Here is an 18,070-nt window from a genome sequence, read left to right as displayed (position 1 = left end):
TTTCGTATCTTTCCGTGATACTGAAACAAAAAGCTAACGATGTTAACGTGTTAAAATGCAACATCAAATTTACATTAGAAGACTTCTTTTTAACTTTGTTTTAACAATGATAAATAATGGTTTAATTTGTATATAATTAACTTTATACATAATACACATAAAAAAAATAATACTTTAAAATATATATTTTTTTAAAAGAATAATTTTATTTTACTTTGTTTATAATTGTGAAGAACTAAATTTAAAAAAAAAAAATGATCGTGAAAATGAAATATTATTTGTTCCAATATTATTCGTTCTTGTAATGTCTCCAAAGAAAAAACTATATATTAAATCTATTTGAAAGTGACATTATCAATCTAATAATTTACTTGAAACTAAATGAAATTGTTCAATAAATCATATCCTCCTTATCCTCCTTGATTATGGACGAGTATCCTCTTGTGCATTTTCATTTACATCCAAATCGTATTTTATATTTCTATTATCTTTATTATATAGTTTAACTCCATTCGTTTCCATAACTTTACGTAATTCTTCATATGTTTTCGAAGTATAATGAGTACACAGATATGACCTAGTACCAAATGGAAGCAACCAATCACCATCCCTATAAAGAAGATCTTTTCTTAAACATTTTTGACTAGAATCTATTCTTAAAAAGTTTGGACTAGAATCTAATTCTAATGAAATAGTTCTATCTTTAACTATTATCGTTGGAAGAATAGTACTGATACGATCAAATATATAATTCATATTATTCCAAGAAGGTCCAACATCAGGAGAGAAACGAGTACGATAAGTCTCGATATCATTATGCATTAATAAACCTCCAACTTCTACGATATTTTCTATCATCCACAAAAGAGTTGCATTAGTTATTCTTTCATTGCCTTTAAGTGATAAAAAAGTTCCACCACCTATTTCACTATGTACACCCGGAAACCAAGTCTCTTTTACTTTAGTACCAGATTTGTTCGGAAGTATACGACAAGGTTCAAAGAAAGCATTGTTTTCATGAATAGCTAAAGCTTGATAAGCATTTTCAATTATACTAGGTACAGTTTGATCATAGAATTCCAAATATTTAAAACCTTCACCAATTGCATAACCGGGTAAACCATGAGCGCCAACAGTATCCCATAATCCAAGGAATTTTATAGTGTATTTTTTAGAATCAGGATAACTAAAAGATTTTTTAAATTCTTCAGAACCTTTTGCTTCCGGGTGTTTAGCTAAATCTCTATCACGATAAAAACTATAAGCGAGATCAACACTTTTGTCAATTTGATCAGGATTGATTTCTCGATTTATTATTCCACAATTTCTTATCATTCCAGCAATACATCTCGCAGTGTAAGCACCACGACTAAAACCAAAAATCCATATATCATCATCAGGATGACGATAATTATCAACTATAAATCTATAACCTTCTTTGATTTTATTATCAAGACTTAGAGCTATAGCTCCATCAACGATAAAATTCCAGGTCAATTCACCAACTCCAATTCCGTCTATATACAAAACATGTTGTTGATAATCTCTCTCAATTAATTCTTTATATAATGTAAAAACGTTTGTTTGGGAATTTGGATTATTCCATGTTCCATCACACATTACGACAATATTTCTACCCATTTTTACAAAATTTTCTTATTTTTATTGAATATTTGTGGTTATTTTTTTGTATATAGAAAAAAAATAATACTGAAAAGAAATATGAATGAAATTTAAAACGAAGAAATTATCAAGTTCAACGGGGTAATATTTATAACATTTTGAGGATTTACGAAAATACACATGATGATCACCAAATGACGACAGTCGGAATTCAAATTCCAGTAAAATAAATTCCCTAATTTGTTTCAAATAACATTTTATCCAAAACTAAAATTAGAAAACGGCGAAACAACAAAATTTAAAAGGATGATCACTAACCAAAATCAGATTATTGATTGAGAATGATTATCCTTTATCAGTTTAGTCAATTTTTTAATCGGTTTAGTGAATTTTTTAAAGGTAATTGGTAAAAAAACAAATTTATCTTTTTTCTGATTGGTACAATTGTTTATTTTTATTTATAAAAAAATAATAATTTTCTTAGTCCTGTTTTTAAGTATAACTTTTTTTTTAGCATTTAATTTCAATCGGAAATCGGTAACGGTAACTCGTGTGACATAAACAAATCAAACAATTCTTTGCAAATGAATATATGATTATCATATGCCGTCATTTATTTATATCGAAAACAATATGAAAATATTGTGATATCAAACACCTTCGAACGAGTTTGAGGCCTATTCATTCAAAATATCAAAATCATTTTCTCATTTCTTCAAATATGACTCGTCATTTATTTCGTCATGTATTTCGTCATTACTGTATTAAAAGGATTATTCTATTATTCAGCCAATTATAATTAATTAATACTGTATTCAAGAAAAGAAGAAACTTCCTATGTATTTACAATTATGATTTTTTATGAATAATTTTTTATTGTTGTCGTGGGCTTTGATTTTTTTTTTCTAACCAAATTATTGATGTTAATGATTTTTAGACGCAGTAAATTTCTAAAAAAAGAACATAAAGAAAATAAACATAATATTATATCCAAAATTTTTTTGCTAACTAATAATAATTATTATTAAAAATAGACTACATAGATCAAAAGATTTAAAGCGGTGATTTCTAAAGGATATTTTGTGTAACCGCAGCATGATCAATAAATAGAATATCCGTTATAAATTGGTTTGTTTTAGAAAGATATTAACCGGATATGTCTTAGGTTATGTCGCAAAATTGTTTGATTACCGGATTTTCCGTAGAACTATATTTTTTTTCAATGAAGGGTAAAAGGTTAAATGAAAACTGTGTTTAGGTGGTACATAAAACATTTAAATAAATAAAATTTTATTTATTCCAAAAACATAATAATTTCAGAAAATAATAATTTATTGGTATCATAATATATTTGGCTCATTTTTATAACGAATTCGAATTTTCTAATTAAGAGACGCTTGTTATAACGAATCTATCATTAAAATTCTTCAAATTTTCGTTATAAAAAATAAAATCACTTCGCTATAAAACCGACTATGGTTTTAAATTTTAAGTTTAAAAAAAATTGTGAACAAATTAGGCACAGAAACAATTATTATAATTTTTTATGAGCGAAATAATGTAATTATTATTATGTTGTAAAATAGGATCAGGGTTCTTTTAATTGTCCTGAGCATACACTATAGTTTATTTTTTATTTATTTTATGTGAAGCAGGAAAGACTAACTAAGAGAGCATATAATCTAAAAGACATTACCCTACATCTATTCTATCATCCAATACAAGAACGGACCTTACGCCCATTACAAGACCAGACCCTAACTTCTCTTTATATAGACTGTCTAGGGATCGGAAAAGATTCGATTAAAATCGAAACTATCGAAAATCGATAAGAATCGATTTTAAATCGAATCTCGAATAAAAATCGAATCTACTTATTGTGGCGCAGTTTCGTTAATTTGACCGTAAATTATTATTTGTTCATAATAGTTAATTTTGGCCAAATTCATAATTCCGCCCGCGAATCACGTGACGGAACACAAACTTCCTAAAAAGGAAATTTTATCTCCCAATAAAATTCAAGTTGCTATCGCACAAGGTTGTACAAATTTCCAAAAAAGGAAATTTGTTCGTCGATCACTGTAATTTTTCGTAATCACGTGATATGTGTTTAAACACACCTATTATAAATAGTATAAAAAAAAATCAGTATTTGCGAAACGATTAATCACGATTAATCGATTTTAGAATCGATTCTAATAATGGGAATCGATTCCAATCCCTAAGACTGTCCCTAAACCACTACCGGTGAAGGAACAGGTACCCCGGAAAAAAATAAACAAAAAGAGCAAGTACCCAAAATTAAAACTATATAAAAATTATAAAACTATCTAAGAATCTAATGCAAGAGAAGAAGTGGCTAACTACACATTATAAAATAAAGAAGTATCATTATTGTTAATAGGTAAGTATTTCACATATTCATTACATTCCAAATGTTTGAAGAAAGGACCGCTATGTAAAAAATTTGACGAAGTAAATAAAATAAACAAAAAGTCTTGCTGTAATTTAAAATTACGATAATCGTTAAAAGGGTTGATGTATATTGAATCACGACCTCGTCTCATAAATTGATTATCAGGGCGTATATCACCTGGAGTTCTCGATTGATTAAAATCCTTGTAATAATTTTTAAAAGATTTTTTTGACAGCCCTAACTCAGACCTTAGATTTTTCCATTTGGAATTACGTTCCTTCTATATATTAGTTTTAAACAACACGCTGGAAGTGCGCATAAAAGGTAATAAAAACCGCAAAATCATTTTGAACGTATTGAAGTGTGATCTAAATATTCTGACCAAATCGTTGGTGATATAAGATTTGAGAAAAAGTAGTGCCACTGGGTGTATTTCTTCGTTACGATAGGCCCATCTAAAAGTTGGTGAAATTTTAACACTATCAGGTACAACTAAAGAAAGTTTGTCTGCGTTTTTTGTTAATAAATCTATAAGAGTGTTTCCCAACGTGATGAAGCAATTTCTAATCAGACTTCTTGTTTCCGGACAAATCCATAAATGATGGTTAGATTCAGGAGTGTTAAGACAAAATAGACAATTAATGTTATCTTTCATAATTAACGGATAACGGCGATTTAGAATATCCAAAGTCGGAAGGATTAGCGTCGAGCATCTGATTTTCCATTTCAAATCTTTCGTATGTGAGATACTTGTGGAATCATTACGTCCATTGAAGTTAAACCATTTAGAAGATAAGGACCAATCGATTAAGTTGTCTTTAGTTGATTCTTTAACGGAATTAAGTGATGGGCGATTAAAATGATTTTCTATTCGTCTATAATTAAGGATAGTACCAATGCATTTGTGAACATCTTTATCTTATGGAATTTCCTCATTCCATTCAATGGTGAGAGATTGATTTGGTAGGTTATTATGTTTAATAATCGTTGGGGATACTACAACATGACCAACTTTTGCTAACGCATCCGCGATATCGTTAAATGGGTCACCTGAATGTGCTTTCACTTTTATGAACTTTACATTTAATGATAACGTGTTAATGATTTGGTGAATGGTCGACCATAAAATATTATTATTGATCTTGTTGAAACGTCTAGGGGAGATCGAGTGGAGATTTTTGGATTTATGAAATGCGTCGATCGCAGCTTGAGAGTCTGTGTGAATCGTTACGTTGCATTTAGGCGGACAAGTAATAAGCGCCGTAAGTATAGCCATTATCTCCGCTTTAGTTGATGATGGAAAATATTTTACCGATCCTGAATATGTAATATTCGCATTCTCTATGTTTGAAGTGGTCCAACCATAACCCATAGGGTATTCATTAGATAAAAATTCAACATTATAAGAACCATCTGTATAAAACACTAATACATTAAAAGGATTAAGAGTTCTAGCTATATCCTGTAATTCTTTCACTATCATATCATCTTCAAGAAGTTGGTTAATAAATGTATTATTACTAAATGTGGGTCGACTCAACTGAGGAGGAGCAATAGGTCTGTCAAGACGTGGTGGTATTTTCTTTTGTTGATATAAAAAGTCATTGTATGCTAAAATTCTATAATGAGGATGGCTATATTTAAGCAAATGAAAAGAATTGATATTTCTATTGGATGATGTCGATAGTTCTTGTCTCTTCTTTTTACTAAGTACTTCTGTCAACAAGAGGTCTTGATGTTTTAGTTGTAAAATACATTTTGGCTAAAATGTTGACTACATCCTTGACAAGGAATGATAGTGTTCCGTTGAGAACGCGGTGTGTCATTTCTAACTATTATTGAAATATCTCGATGAACCCAATGTTCAATATATGAAACTGGAATGCTATTTGGAAAGTGATTAGTACTTAAATTTTTGCCATAAACAATATCTGATATGCTTGGAACCCAAGCTACAACCCATTTTTGAGATCGTTTCGGATGATGGAGTGTGTCGATTGATATGGGTGGAATAGCTGGTCGAGCAGCTGATGAATTTTGAATTAATGGAACCCTGAGATCGATACTTAGTCTATTACAATTATTAATAGTAGCTATATGTTCTTTCAGGAATTGATACCATCTAGGTTGCGGTCCTCCTTTGTGGATTAGTGACTCTTTGATAACATTATATTCGTGTAAATAAGCGTGATCCTTAGTTATAATATGGTCTAAAAACATGATTCCTTTCTTTCTCAAACTATTGATATGTACCATTAAAAATCTCTGATCTATAATAAAGTGAGAAATAGGATAATTACCTCCTTTAGTAGTAAATTTAAAATTTGTTGAAATAGAAAGATTATAAAATTTAAAAAAAGTAAATAAAGATTCGATACGAGAAAAATATTTTAAGAGTTTATTAAATAAATCAAAAAAGTTAATAATAGAGTTTGGGAGCCAGAATTTTTGTTGACTTAATAAAAAAGGAATTTAAGGGTATTTGAGGTATGAGGACAATTTACTTGAGCAACTAATAATGATGACTGAACTTTTAGTTAATGGTCGAAAAAATTAATAATATAAGGGTAGATGCAACTATGTAAAACAGAATTATAAATGTTTTTAGGTAAGGTTAATGCATGTTTGAGCGTAGATCGTAAAGTTATATTGATTTTGTTACATTGATGATTGGAGAGAATAAAATGTTGCGAAATATATTCGATCCTCGCTTTATTAATGACGTATATCACGTGATCATGGGTAAGTTTCTTTTTCCGCATTAACATAGTGACGTAGTTAATAACATTATAATACTCATTTGATGACCATCATCAGGGTTAAAATATACTCCTAATATTCGAGCCACCTTATTTTTTCCCAATAAAGGTACTTTGATAACTGTTCCAAATTCTATTTCTATGTAAGAAGTAGGAGAAGGTGAATCTCTGTCTATGATCTTTTTTGCGTGTTTGTTGGCTAAGATAAGTGTTTTATCTTTGTTAACATGTATATTAGCTAGTTCATAAAATTGATGTGCAATCTTTAAGTTTTCTTGTAAGTTGTCTAGGTTTCTGCTAGCCATGTCGTGTCATCTAAATATCCTAATACTTTGTGCGACAATGTTTCTTTGATGATGTCGTTATCATCATGATTTTCAGGTTTAGGGAAAAAACATGAACGCGGAATATGTGAAGTGTATTCAATGCCAGGGAAAACTGAATTATTAATTGCCTCGAACAAAGGATCATAATATATGACCCACAAGAGCGGACAAATTGATTCACCTTGGTCAATGCCAGTAAGAACGTCATAAGGGTCTCCAATCCAATCTTCAAAAATTACTTGATTTGTTCTATTCGTAAAAAGATTAATTATAAAAGTAATTATTGGTGACGGTATACAAATACGCTGTAAAGATTTTTCCAATAACGGAATATTTACCCGATCATACGCTTTTGAGAGGTCTTGAATCATGATGAAAAGTGGCTTATTAAGATTTTTAGCCGCAGTAATGGACGCCTGGATATTAAAAATTATTTCCATACATGAAGAACCTTGAACTCCTGCTCTGTTATTTTTTTGTAAAATGCTGTTATTGCTTAAATATTTATTCAATCTATTATTGAAAATTTTTGTAAGAATCTTTCTTATTGCTTCTAAAAGGACTATTGGACGCATATGTTTAATATATATTTAACCGAGGGAAAACCAATCGGTGGGCAGAATTACATAATTCCTAGTCAAGCTTCAAACCCAGAATTAACGTAATTCCTTACCCGGTTTATTAATGTTTCTGAATATTGGCTAAGTTACTATTGATTATGACTTGTATTTTGGAAAAAAATTGGCACTTGTTGTAAGTCATAAGACCATAACGTAACGTTCACCTCTTCTTTTTAAACTATACATGTAGCCGAAACTTGCCGAAAACATGGCCGAATCCGAAAGTTCCGAAATCTGAAACGAAACTCTTGCCGAAACTTGAGATCAATGTCCGAAACTATTTTATAATTCTGGCCAAATTTTTTAGTGCTGGCCAGAATTATATATCACGTGACGCAGGATAAAAGTTTAGCCATCGGGAAAGAATGTTACACAAAGTTATAATGCGGGCCAAAATTCATAATGCCGGCCAGAAAATTTCGGCCCAACTTTCAACTTTCGGCTGGAGTTTCGTTTTGGAATGATTGGCCAAAGGCCGAATCCTGAAATTATTCCGAAATTGCCGAGTTTGGGCAACATGTATATTGTAAACCGTTGGATAATATATATGGGTTGCCCTATAAAAAAAATTCTGGAAAAACTCAAATGATTCATTTTTCTAGTTTTCATTCCGAAAAAACCCAGACACGTGAACATTTTTCTGAAAAATTTTTTAAGGGTTGATAAATTATAATAGATTTAATTTATACACATTTGTAAAAAAAAAATAGATACTTGTACCTTTTTTTGCTCGCCTTAAAGAAGGCACGACTGTTATTTGCTGCTTGCGAATAATTCCAAGTCATCTTCACCGAGTTCCATGTCGTCTTCTTTCTGCAAAACGATTTTTAATATGATCATCCACTAAAGGAAGTGAAGAAGAAATTGTAACACAAGAAGGTGTATTACTAATTAAACCGAGCCATTAATTTACTTTTTTTAAAAATGCTTTATTAAATTGATACCATTCAATTACTGGTTTGGAAATGTTAAGTGTAAATCTTTGTCGTATATATATAATATATTACTATATATATACGTATATGTGTTGTAAAAATAAATTGCCATATTCTATTTCTCTGCAATTTTTTTACCCAGTTTTGCCTAAGAATATTCATTGATTTATTTACTATACAATAGAAAAAATAATAGCCTTAATGAATAGAAAAGCAGTCGGCATTGATTTAGGAACGTCATATTCCTGTGTTGGTGTTTGGCAAAATGATAGAGTTGAAATTATTGCAAATGACCAGGGTAATCGTACAACACCATCATATGTAGCTTTCACTGGTACAAAAATTCTTGTTGGAGATGCAGCCAAAAATCAAGTTGCTATGAATCCTCATAATACTGTATTTAATGTTCATCGTCTCATTGGTCGTAATTTCAATGATCAGGACGTCCAATCTGATATGAAGGTATGTATGTTCTATATAAAAAATGAAATTTTATAAGATAATTAAGAAGTTTTACAATCATATAAAATATTTAATGTATTAGAATTGGCCATTCAAAGTTGTAAACAAGAATGGCAAACCAGTTATCAATATAGAATATAAAGGAAAAAGGAAAGATTTCACACCCGAAGAAATTTTATCCATGGTATTGACTGAAATGAAAAAGACCGCAGAAGCATTCCTTGGCACATGGGTTAATAGTGCTACAATTACAGTACCAGTTTATTTTAATGATTCTCAACGTCAAGCTATAAAAGATGCTGGTTTGATTGCCGGTTTAAATATACTTCGCATTTGTACTGGACCAACTGCAGCGGCTATTGCTTACGGATTGAATAACCAAGCTCATGAAGAACAAAATGTTCTTTTCTTTGATTTGGGTGGTGGTACCTTTGATGTCTCTCTCTTAACTATTGAAGAGGGGATTTTTGAAGTAAAAGCTGTTGCTGGTGATAATCATCTTGGTGGTGAAGATTTTGACAATCGTCTTGTAAATCATTTTGTACAAGAATTCAAAAGAAAATTTAAAAAAGATATTTGTTCCAATGCACGTGCTGTCCGTCGTTTAATAGCAGCATGTGAACGTGCGAAACGTACACTTTCAACATCAATAAAAGCTTCCATTGAAATTGATTCTCTTTATGAAGGTATTGACTTCTATACCTCTTTGACGCGAACCAGATTTGAAGAATTAAATCAAGATTTATTTAATTCTACAATGGAACCTGTTGAGAAAGTACTTCGGGATAGTAAAATTGACAAAAGTCAAGTCCATGAAATTGTTTTAGTTGGTTGTTCAACTTATATTCTTAGGATTCAAAGAATGATATCTGAATTCTTTAATGGTAAAGAACCAAACAAATCTATCAATCCTGCTGAAGCCGCAGCCTATGGTGCTGCTGTACAAGCTGCTATTTTATCTGGTGATACTTCTGAAAAGACTCAAGATCTACTTTTACTTGATGTCGTTTTTTTATCTCTGGGTATCGAAACTGCTGGTGGTGTAATGAAGCCATTAATTAAACGTAATACTTCAGTACCTACTAGGAAATCTGAAATTTTTTCTACATATAATGACAATCAGTCTGGTGTGGGAATACAAGTATATGAAGGTGAACGTACTCGAGTAAGAGATAACAACTTGCTGGGAATATTTCATTTGACTGGAATTCCTCCAGCACCAAGAGGTGTTCCGCAAATTGAAGTTACCTTTGATATTGATGCAAATGGCATCTTGAACGTTTGTATTTATGTATAAATATTATATAATTTATTAAATTAATCGTATTTTAACTTTCTAATCAATTATAGGTTTCTGCTGTTGATAAAACAACAGGCATGTCAAATAAAATTACCGTCACTAATGACAAAGGACGATTATCAAAAGAAGAAATCGAACGCATGGGTTTGAATCAATTTTTAATATTCATGTTTTAATAATCATATGTAATATAAGTTATTTTAATAATTACAGTTACCGAAGCCGAAAAATATCTTGCAGCAGAAAGAGAACAATATGCACAAAAAATAGAAGCACAAAATTGCTTGGAATCCTATGCATATAACTTACTTAACGTTGCTCAAGTAAGTTTCTCAGTTATTAAAATTCTCTCTACTTGATAATTTATAATTTCATTTTTAAAATGTACCTGAATTTAGAGTATCGATAATATAAAGAATAAACTTCATGATGTAACACAAAAATCGGTTGCATGGCTTGAGAATAACCAAGATGCAAGAAAAGATGAATATGAACGTGAACAAAAACTACTTAAAGGAACTGTCGACAAAATAATGAATAAACTTTATAACGTAAATATTTCTTCATAGCTTCCCTAATTCAAGAATATTAAGTACGGTTTATCTTATACTGAATAAAATCGAAGGTCACATTGTATTTAACAAAAAAGTTGATAAGAATAATACAGTATTCAGTTAAAAGAATGATTATTTTATAAATGATTAATTATTTTGGAATTTGTATTTTTTTATTGTTAGAAGATTATACATTAGTCCCATATAGTCTCTGTATTTTTTTTTTTACACTTGTACAACGAATGATGGACTTTTAGCCCATGTAAGCTCCATTTAGAAGTGGAACGAATAGATTCGGGACTTTAACACTAAATTAACGGTTACTAATTTCCTAGTATTATAAGACTCAGCGGCCTGAAAGACTGGCAAAATATTTTACAAGATTTAAATTAAAACCTTGACTCTATAATTATTTTCATAAAATTTTAATACTCGTTAGATTTTAGAAATATGTAGTAGAATTCTTTTTCTAAATCGAAATCAGTCTTAGCCTTTAATTCTCTATAAAGTATAGTAATGTTTGTCTATCATGAATCACGTGTTTTATAATAAAACAATTGTTCTCAACACAACTCTGCGTCCGAATGGATTGTATACAATACAATCATTTTATTTTTCAATGTATTAAAAATGCATTACATTGTGCGAATAAAAAATTTTTAACTGCTCATTAGGGAAGAATTCGAATGTGGATACGGTCTTCATCATCAGGCGTCTCGTTAAAATAGGAAAAAAAACTCTATCTTCTGAGTTCTGGCCGCATAGGTTTCTCTGCGGGATAAATTTGCGGAGGAAGTCGTTACGATTGATTGGCGCCAGCTTCTTTCTTACTTCTTCTTCAAGATCAGAGACTTTTTTATCCTTAGAAATCTCAATCGCGAAAAGTATATTTTTATTTCCCGCATTACGATAGCGGAAGTTAAGACTCACTGGTAGACATCTTGTTTTAAAATAAAAATAAAGTAATGAAATTTTAAAAAATTTTTTTTTTTTTAAGAAAATAACGTCTTTAAATTTACCAAACATAGAATAAAATTAATTTCTCCCAAAATTAGAAGTAGTCCTGACCATTTCACTATTATCACCAATTAAAATGATTATTTCTATCATAGTCAAAATGACTCATCTCCCTTTTACCAATTAAAATAAAATTTAAATTCAAGAATAGCCAATAAAATTTAGATAATAGTTTAATGTCATTTCGGACCAAAATAAGTTCTCCAATAGTTTAGGGCCGGTAATAAATTTAAAACACTTCAAAAATTTAAACACAAAAAATAAATAATAAAACTGCGCCTCATAAATAATATCTACAGTATGAAGCCATATTAAACATCATTAACTATCGTAAAAGCGTTGCGTGGAATTATGATTATAACAGGCATTTCTGAAGGGAGTATGGCAGTTAGTGAGGTTTAGAAGGACCAGGTAATGTCTCCTCGATTCTCCCAGAATTACGTGTAGAATAACGGAAGATTGTGAAAATTTTAAGCGCGCTTTCACAGTGCGGAATTCTTTAAGGCGTTCAGAACTGATCTGAGGAAAGTTCACTTTTATACTTGGAGGAGGAACAATCATCGGAATCGGAGTGAATTGATCCATGTCAATATATACAGTGAAATTCGATATACCGGAATCTTGATATAACGGAACATAAGTAAAGTCTTGATATATCGGATTATCATAATCTATAATTAATTTACCCTCGATATAACGGATTTTTGACAAATTTTACTAATGGAAACGGATGGTTCCATTATATCAAATTTCACTGTGTAACTGGTAACGTTGTCTACGTCGTCAGTTCTTGACGTTTTCTTCTTTTCTTTTATTCTTCGGATAACGGAGTAATAAATGGCCAACTAACTTTGCAGGTAAATGTTGGATTTTTTCAAAATTACACCATTGTTCTTTTACATCAATTGTTCATGTTGACTGGTGTATAAATTTTCAGATAAGTAAGTATAAATAAATTTTTATGCTTTTATTTTATTTCGATTTTAAAATTTCTTGGTTTAATTCTTAGCGATTAATTCCTTTCAAAGGTTAAGAACACTAGGCTTGCTTATATTTGAGTGGAGAGTTCATTTCCATTGATTCAATATCATTTTCTTCTGTAAATTAAGATTATCAAATATTTTAATTCTATAGTTACCAATTTTTTTTTTAGAGAAATTCAACTCCTCCTCTAAGTATTGAAGGATTTTTTCATTTTTTTTTTCTTTTCAAGTATTTCCCTCAACTCTATAAAATTTATCATAATCAAAATCTCGGATTCAGTTTAATAATTATCATGTTTCATTGATGCAGAAATAAGCATTTGAAATTTAGTCCCTCCTACTGGCTAATTGTGTCATCCAACTTGATCATTTTTAGCCGATAAAGTCAGAACTATGGTGATATACTGTATACTTTGATAACCGCATTGAAATATTCTAATTTATCAAGATCATTTTGTTATGAATATTGTTAAGTCTTTTCCAAGAACTGGATCAAATTCATCATCTATGATTTTAAAAAAGAAATTTTTCTAAGCACGTTTTAAATGAAATTCAATAATTTTCTTACGGTAGTTCCTCCGAGCGTATATTACTACAAATCTCATTATCAGTTTTCGGTCTGAATTGGCATGTTTCGCAGCGTTTATGTCACGCGTGAATTCGCAGTTATAAAAGTTATATTAAAAAAAAAAAAAAAAAAAAAAATAGAATAAAATAAAAAAGAAGAGTTTTAAAAAAAAATAAAGAAAGAAAGAAAGATGAAAGGAAAATGACATATCGGTGACGAAATAGCTGATCTAATGGTGTATTCTCATTTTAAATCTTATTGAAATTATGAAAGGAAATTTCTAGTATAGAAATTAGAATCGATTCTGCCAAAATCATGATCAGTGGGCAACACTGGTGTCAGCCACTAATCCACGTGACTAGATAGATTCTGACTGGTAACGTAATATCAATACTCTAATCATCTTAAGTTTGCAACATATTCATTTCTTATAAAGTAATTATTCATAAAAAAACTTCACCTATTGTAAACGAAACGGCAGTTCAGTACGATAATAGAACAAAAGATTGTGATGATAGACTTGAATCCTAAAGTCACACAAAGTTTAAGCGCAATCTCACATGTCAGCATGTCACATTGTTTATTGATCACCAGTAAATCAATGTGTAGTTTTATTTCATGTATATTAATAATACACAGAAATCTGCATAGGGAGAATTCTTATAAAATTATTTGCTAAAACAGAAAATTTTTGCTACCGAACTTATAACATGCAAATCAGAGATTTATTTGTGCTCAAGTAAATAATCTTTGGCGATACAAACGAAAAAGTGCTTTTGTAGTAAACTAATCCAAGAAGTATTGTCTCAAAAATTTAATTATTTAGCAAGATTATTTCTAATTTATTTAATACAAAAAAATTAATACGATTTATAAAATAAATATAGACACAACACTCAGCATAACATACTTACTAAATTATAGTAAAAAGTTAATAGAAAGGTGCTCCATTAAAAAATTTGATTTGCAAATGAATCATTTGTGATTGTAAGGTATTTGACTTAATAATGTGTTTGCATTATTGTCTCGTGCACGTAATTCAATAAATTCTAGTAATAATATTACGTCTTTTACGTTTTACGTAGAATTCGTCGTTGATTTCTATTTGAGTTTATACGTACATTTAACAACATTTCTACACTAAAGATGAAAAAATAATTTAATTGACTGGTATTTGTATTTGTATATGACATAATCGATGCTTACGATTGATAAAAATAACGCGTCGAAATAATTATACAATAATAAATCATAATATTTATCTTGTGATATTTAACAGCTGATATTTCCGCTTAAATAAAGAAATTCTAATAATATTATAGTATACTTATTAATCGTCATTATGTCATTAATATACTCCATAAAGGTAACAACAATTTTTTTTTATAAAGCTAATATTCCATTTAGCGCTTTATTAACAATGCTATTATATCATATTGCGCAGAAAAAGAAAATATTGTTACACAACAAGTGTTTGGTAAATGCACATGCGTTTAGTATCAAAAGAGTTACTAATGAAAAGAGTTACTAATGAAAATGATGATGATTCGTCTCATCATTCATTAAAAATTTTAAATTAGGATCATATAAAAAATGTATAACATTAGCTTGGATTATATATAATTAGATACGTAATTAATTTTCTTTTATTTAATACATACTAGCAACAGCCAATCATATAGTAAATTATGCACACAAATAATATTCTGGAGACAAGCTATATAATGAACAAAATATTAAATTTATTAAATTTATCATAGTTTTAGTGATATTACTGCTGGCATTACTCCTTTTTGGGTCTGGTTCATTTCGCCGAAAATCATTTCACCGACATAAAAAATAAATATTGAATATGAGATATTTTATTATAAAAGCTTTTTTAGATATTTAGTTTAGATCTAATAAGTATTGATACTTACTTCCATCTTAGACGGGTTAGTAGATAAATAAGAAATGCACGTTACTAACAAATATATATATACAGTATATATAAACTTTTTAGTTTTTGATCATCACAACTACATTTATTAAAAAAAATAAACTATTGTGAAAAGTATGTGCTATTCCCCTAAGGAATTCTATAGTAGTAGTTTTTTTGTATTTTATTAAATCTAACAAGGAAATATATTTAATTCTGTATATATGTCAGTGAAATGTTCGTCGGTGAAATGAATTAGATCCGTAAATTCATAGAAAATTCAGACGTACAATGAATCCTAATATCCGTTGATACTTGATATAGCAATTTTAACAAATTCTAATTCCTGATTTTTTTTGAAAAAGGATAAAAATTAAAATTTTGTAAAAATTATATACAGTAACTGATAAACTCTGAATTGGCACATGTGTTTACTGGTCGGGGTTGGATGTTTGTCCATGACTAAAATGGTCAAATATAGCCAAAAATCTACTAAATATCATCGGAGGTGACGATCACGACTACCAAAAATTAGGGTTGAGTTCCGAGAAGAGTTAATTAAAAATTCCGTCTGAAATTTCGCTATGGTGATGATAGGATCCAGAAATATATATATAGGTCAGGTGATGAAAAATTTTTTACTATGAGTTGTACGTATTTTTTCAGGGCCGGAATTATGATAATGTCAGTCGGTTACTATAATAGGAAATAAAATTCTGACTGGCATTATCAAAAATTATCTAAAAAAGAAAGATTTTCATGATTTTTTTAGTACAAAATGCGGCAAACTCAAACCTGACTTTTATATATATTTCTGGGTCCTGTGATGATTACCACTGTGAGATTTAATCTTTTGAACGCCAATTATCATTTGGCCAAAATTTGACTCTTGCAACCTTCAAAAAAAATTGTTAAATTAAATATTCGAATCCTTAAATTTTGTGCATTAAAAGCAGCTTATTGGTGTTAGGCTATAGTCTACATTTATTGGTAACGTTTCAAGTATATGAGTTGTTAATTAATCTTTTTTAACCTTATCTTATTTTATTTAGACTAGTATGTGATACCTGCGTCAATTTAAATTATGCAATTTATCTGTAAATCATATGCTGTGTAAATCATATGCTGTGTGCCTGTGTAATATTTCGATATGGATCTGTATAGCATAAAATTGTATAAAAAGACCATTATTAACTATATTTCAACGTCAACATCTGATAATAGACAATCCTTCTTTAATTCTGCAGTGCGGAAAATCGTCTTTCATTTTTACTCTTAATTCCTTCACCTTTAACCTCCTACCTCCTTTTCGTTTTTTTTTTACGAAACTAGAAAATAAAATTTAGATTTTTTTCTTTCATAAAAATTTGCTTTTATAAATAAAATGGCAAGAATTTCTTGGATTGTACTTTTAGTCTTTGCTGTTTTACTTGTGAATTTTATCTCCAATTCTCCGGTTGAATCCGCTACGAAACGTAGAGCTTTAAATTCTCGTAGTGAAGTATTACGGTAGGCAAGAAAAGAGGCAATTGTTTTTTTCTTTGAGATTTTTTAATAATTTTTTAATCATTTTATTTAGTATGGTAACCAGAAACATACCAACCCCATTCCGTGGAACTAACCAATCTCAATTATTACGCAAGAGAACAACAACTACTAACAGAAAACGTTACAATAATCCATTTCCAAATTATCATAGAAGAAGTGTAAAATAAGTCATTTTTCTAAACTTGAAGAAGCATTAAATAATAATGAAAATTTCGTTATTAAACAGAATCTTTGACTTTTAAAATTATTATATATACTGTAAAAGAGAAAAAATTTTTAATAATAATATGTATATTTTTTTTTCTTTTAATTATTTACTTATTCAAATATTGTAACGGGTCCTTTTTTTTTCTTTATCATAATGTAATTTATAATGTGGCGTATGAAAAAATATTTTAGACTTAAATAAAAATCAATATGTTTATATTTTTGGGGTCCTGGTAACAAATCATAACAAAAATTGTAAAAAATTGTGCATATTATTTACTGTAAATCAAAATTAACTTAATACAAACAAACACAAAAAAAAAAATAAAATAAAATAAAATAATTTTCATATATTTTCAGTAGTCAAAAGTTTTTTTAAAAAAAATTAGACAAATAACTTTATTTGATAAAAGATTTATTACGTTAATTAAAAACCATGAAACAATAATTTTCAACGTGCATAACTAATATGTTAATCCGCATTTTACTAAATTAATGGAAACTTCTAATTTCTAGGTTTTCCATTTATAAATTTTTATTATTAAGTTCTTATAATTTATAATTACTATATAAAGGAATTTTTTTAGGGGGACTTTTTTCACAATTTTTTAATAGTAAAAAAGAAATACGTTTTAAGGATTTGTGATACAAAAGATAAAACATAGTAACGTAATGCTAAATTCTATTGCACGCACAATTGAAACCATGTTTCTTTTATTTTTGCTTCTTGTTATTTTTGTTCTAATTAATGTAATAATGCATTATCAGATATTACAATCAATAATGTACTCATTTAAAATAACTATCCTTTGAGGTTTTCGATAATTCTTTTAG

The 18,070-nt window shown here is 29.1% G+C and overlaps 4 protein-coding genes across 4 annotated transcripts; 2 read left to right on the top strand and 2 right to left on the bottom strand.

Annotated features, from left to right (window-relative positions):
• Positions 1-258: 258 nt before the first annotated feature.
• Positions 259-1,740, bottom strand: OCT59_007041 (uncharacterized protein). Its single transcript, XM_025314728.2, has one exon. The coding sequence runs from the start codon at positions 1,639-1,641 to the stop codon at positions 424-426; it is 1,218 nt and encodes a 405-aa protein (XP_025184600.1). The 5' UTR covers positions 1,642-1,740; the 3' UTR covers positions 259-423.
• A 5,060-nt stretch (positions 1,741-6,800) lies between these two features.
• OCT59_007040 (uncharacterized protein) lies at positions 6,801-7,103 on the bottom strand (the record flags this gene model as incomplete). The annotated part of the gene is made up of 1 exon (XM_025329534.2): positions 6,801-7,103. One exon carries the CDS (start codon positions 7,101-7,103, stop codon positions 6,801-6,803), a length of 303 nt encoding a protein of 100 aa, XP_025184601.2.
• Positions 7,104-8,880: 1,777 nt separating this feature from the next.
• OCT59_007039 (Homospermidine synthase 1) lies at positions 8,881-11,010 on the top strand (the record flags this gene model as incomplete). The annotated part of the gene is made up of 5 exons (XM_066144184.1): positions 8,881-9,141; positions 9,224-10,420; positions 10,492-10,585; positions 10,655-10,764; positions 10,840-11,010. The coding sequence occupies 5 exons, from the start codon at positions 8,881-8,883 to the stop codon at positions 11,008-11,010; spliced, it is 1,833 nt and encodes a 610-aa protein (XP_065998463.1).
• A 5,848-nt stretch (positions 11,011-16,858) lies between these two features.
• OCT59_007038 (uncharacterized protein) lies at positions 16,859-17,471 on the top strand. Its single transcript, XM_025314729.2, has 2 exons — positions 16,859-16,990; positions 17,061-17,471. Exons 1-2 carry the CDS (start codon positions 16,866-16,868, stop codon positions 17,194-17,196), a joined length of 261 nt encoding a protein of 86 aa, XP_025184603.1. The 5' UTR covers positions 16,859-16,865; the 3' UTR covers positions 17,197-17,471.
• The last annotated feature ends 599 nt before the right edge of the window (positions 17,472-18,070 follow it).

This window comes from Rhizophagus irregularis, chromosome 15, assembly GCF_026210795.1.
Source record: "Rhizophagus irregularis chromosome 15, complete sequence".
Classification (NCBI taxonomy): Eukaryota; Fungi; Glomeromycota; class Glomeromycetes; order Glomerales; family Glomeraceae; genus Rhizophagus; species Rhizophagus irregularis.
This window is presented reverse-complemented; position numbering and strand designations above follow the sequence as displayed.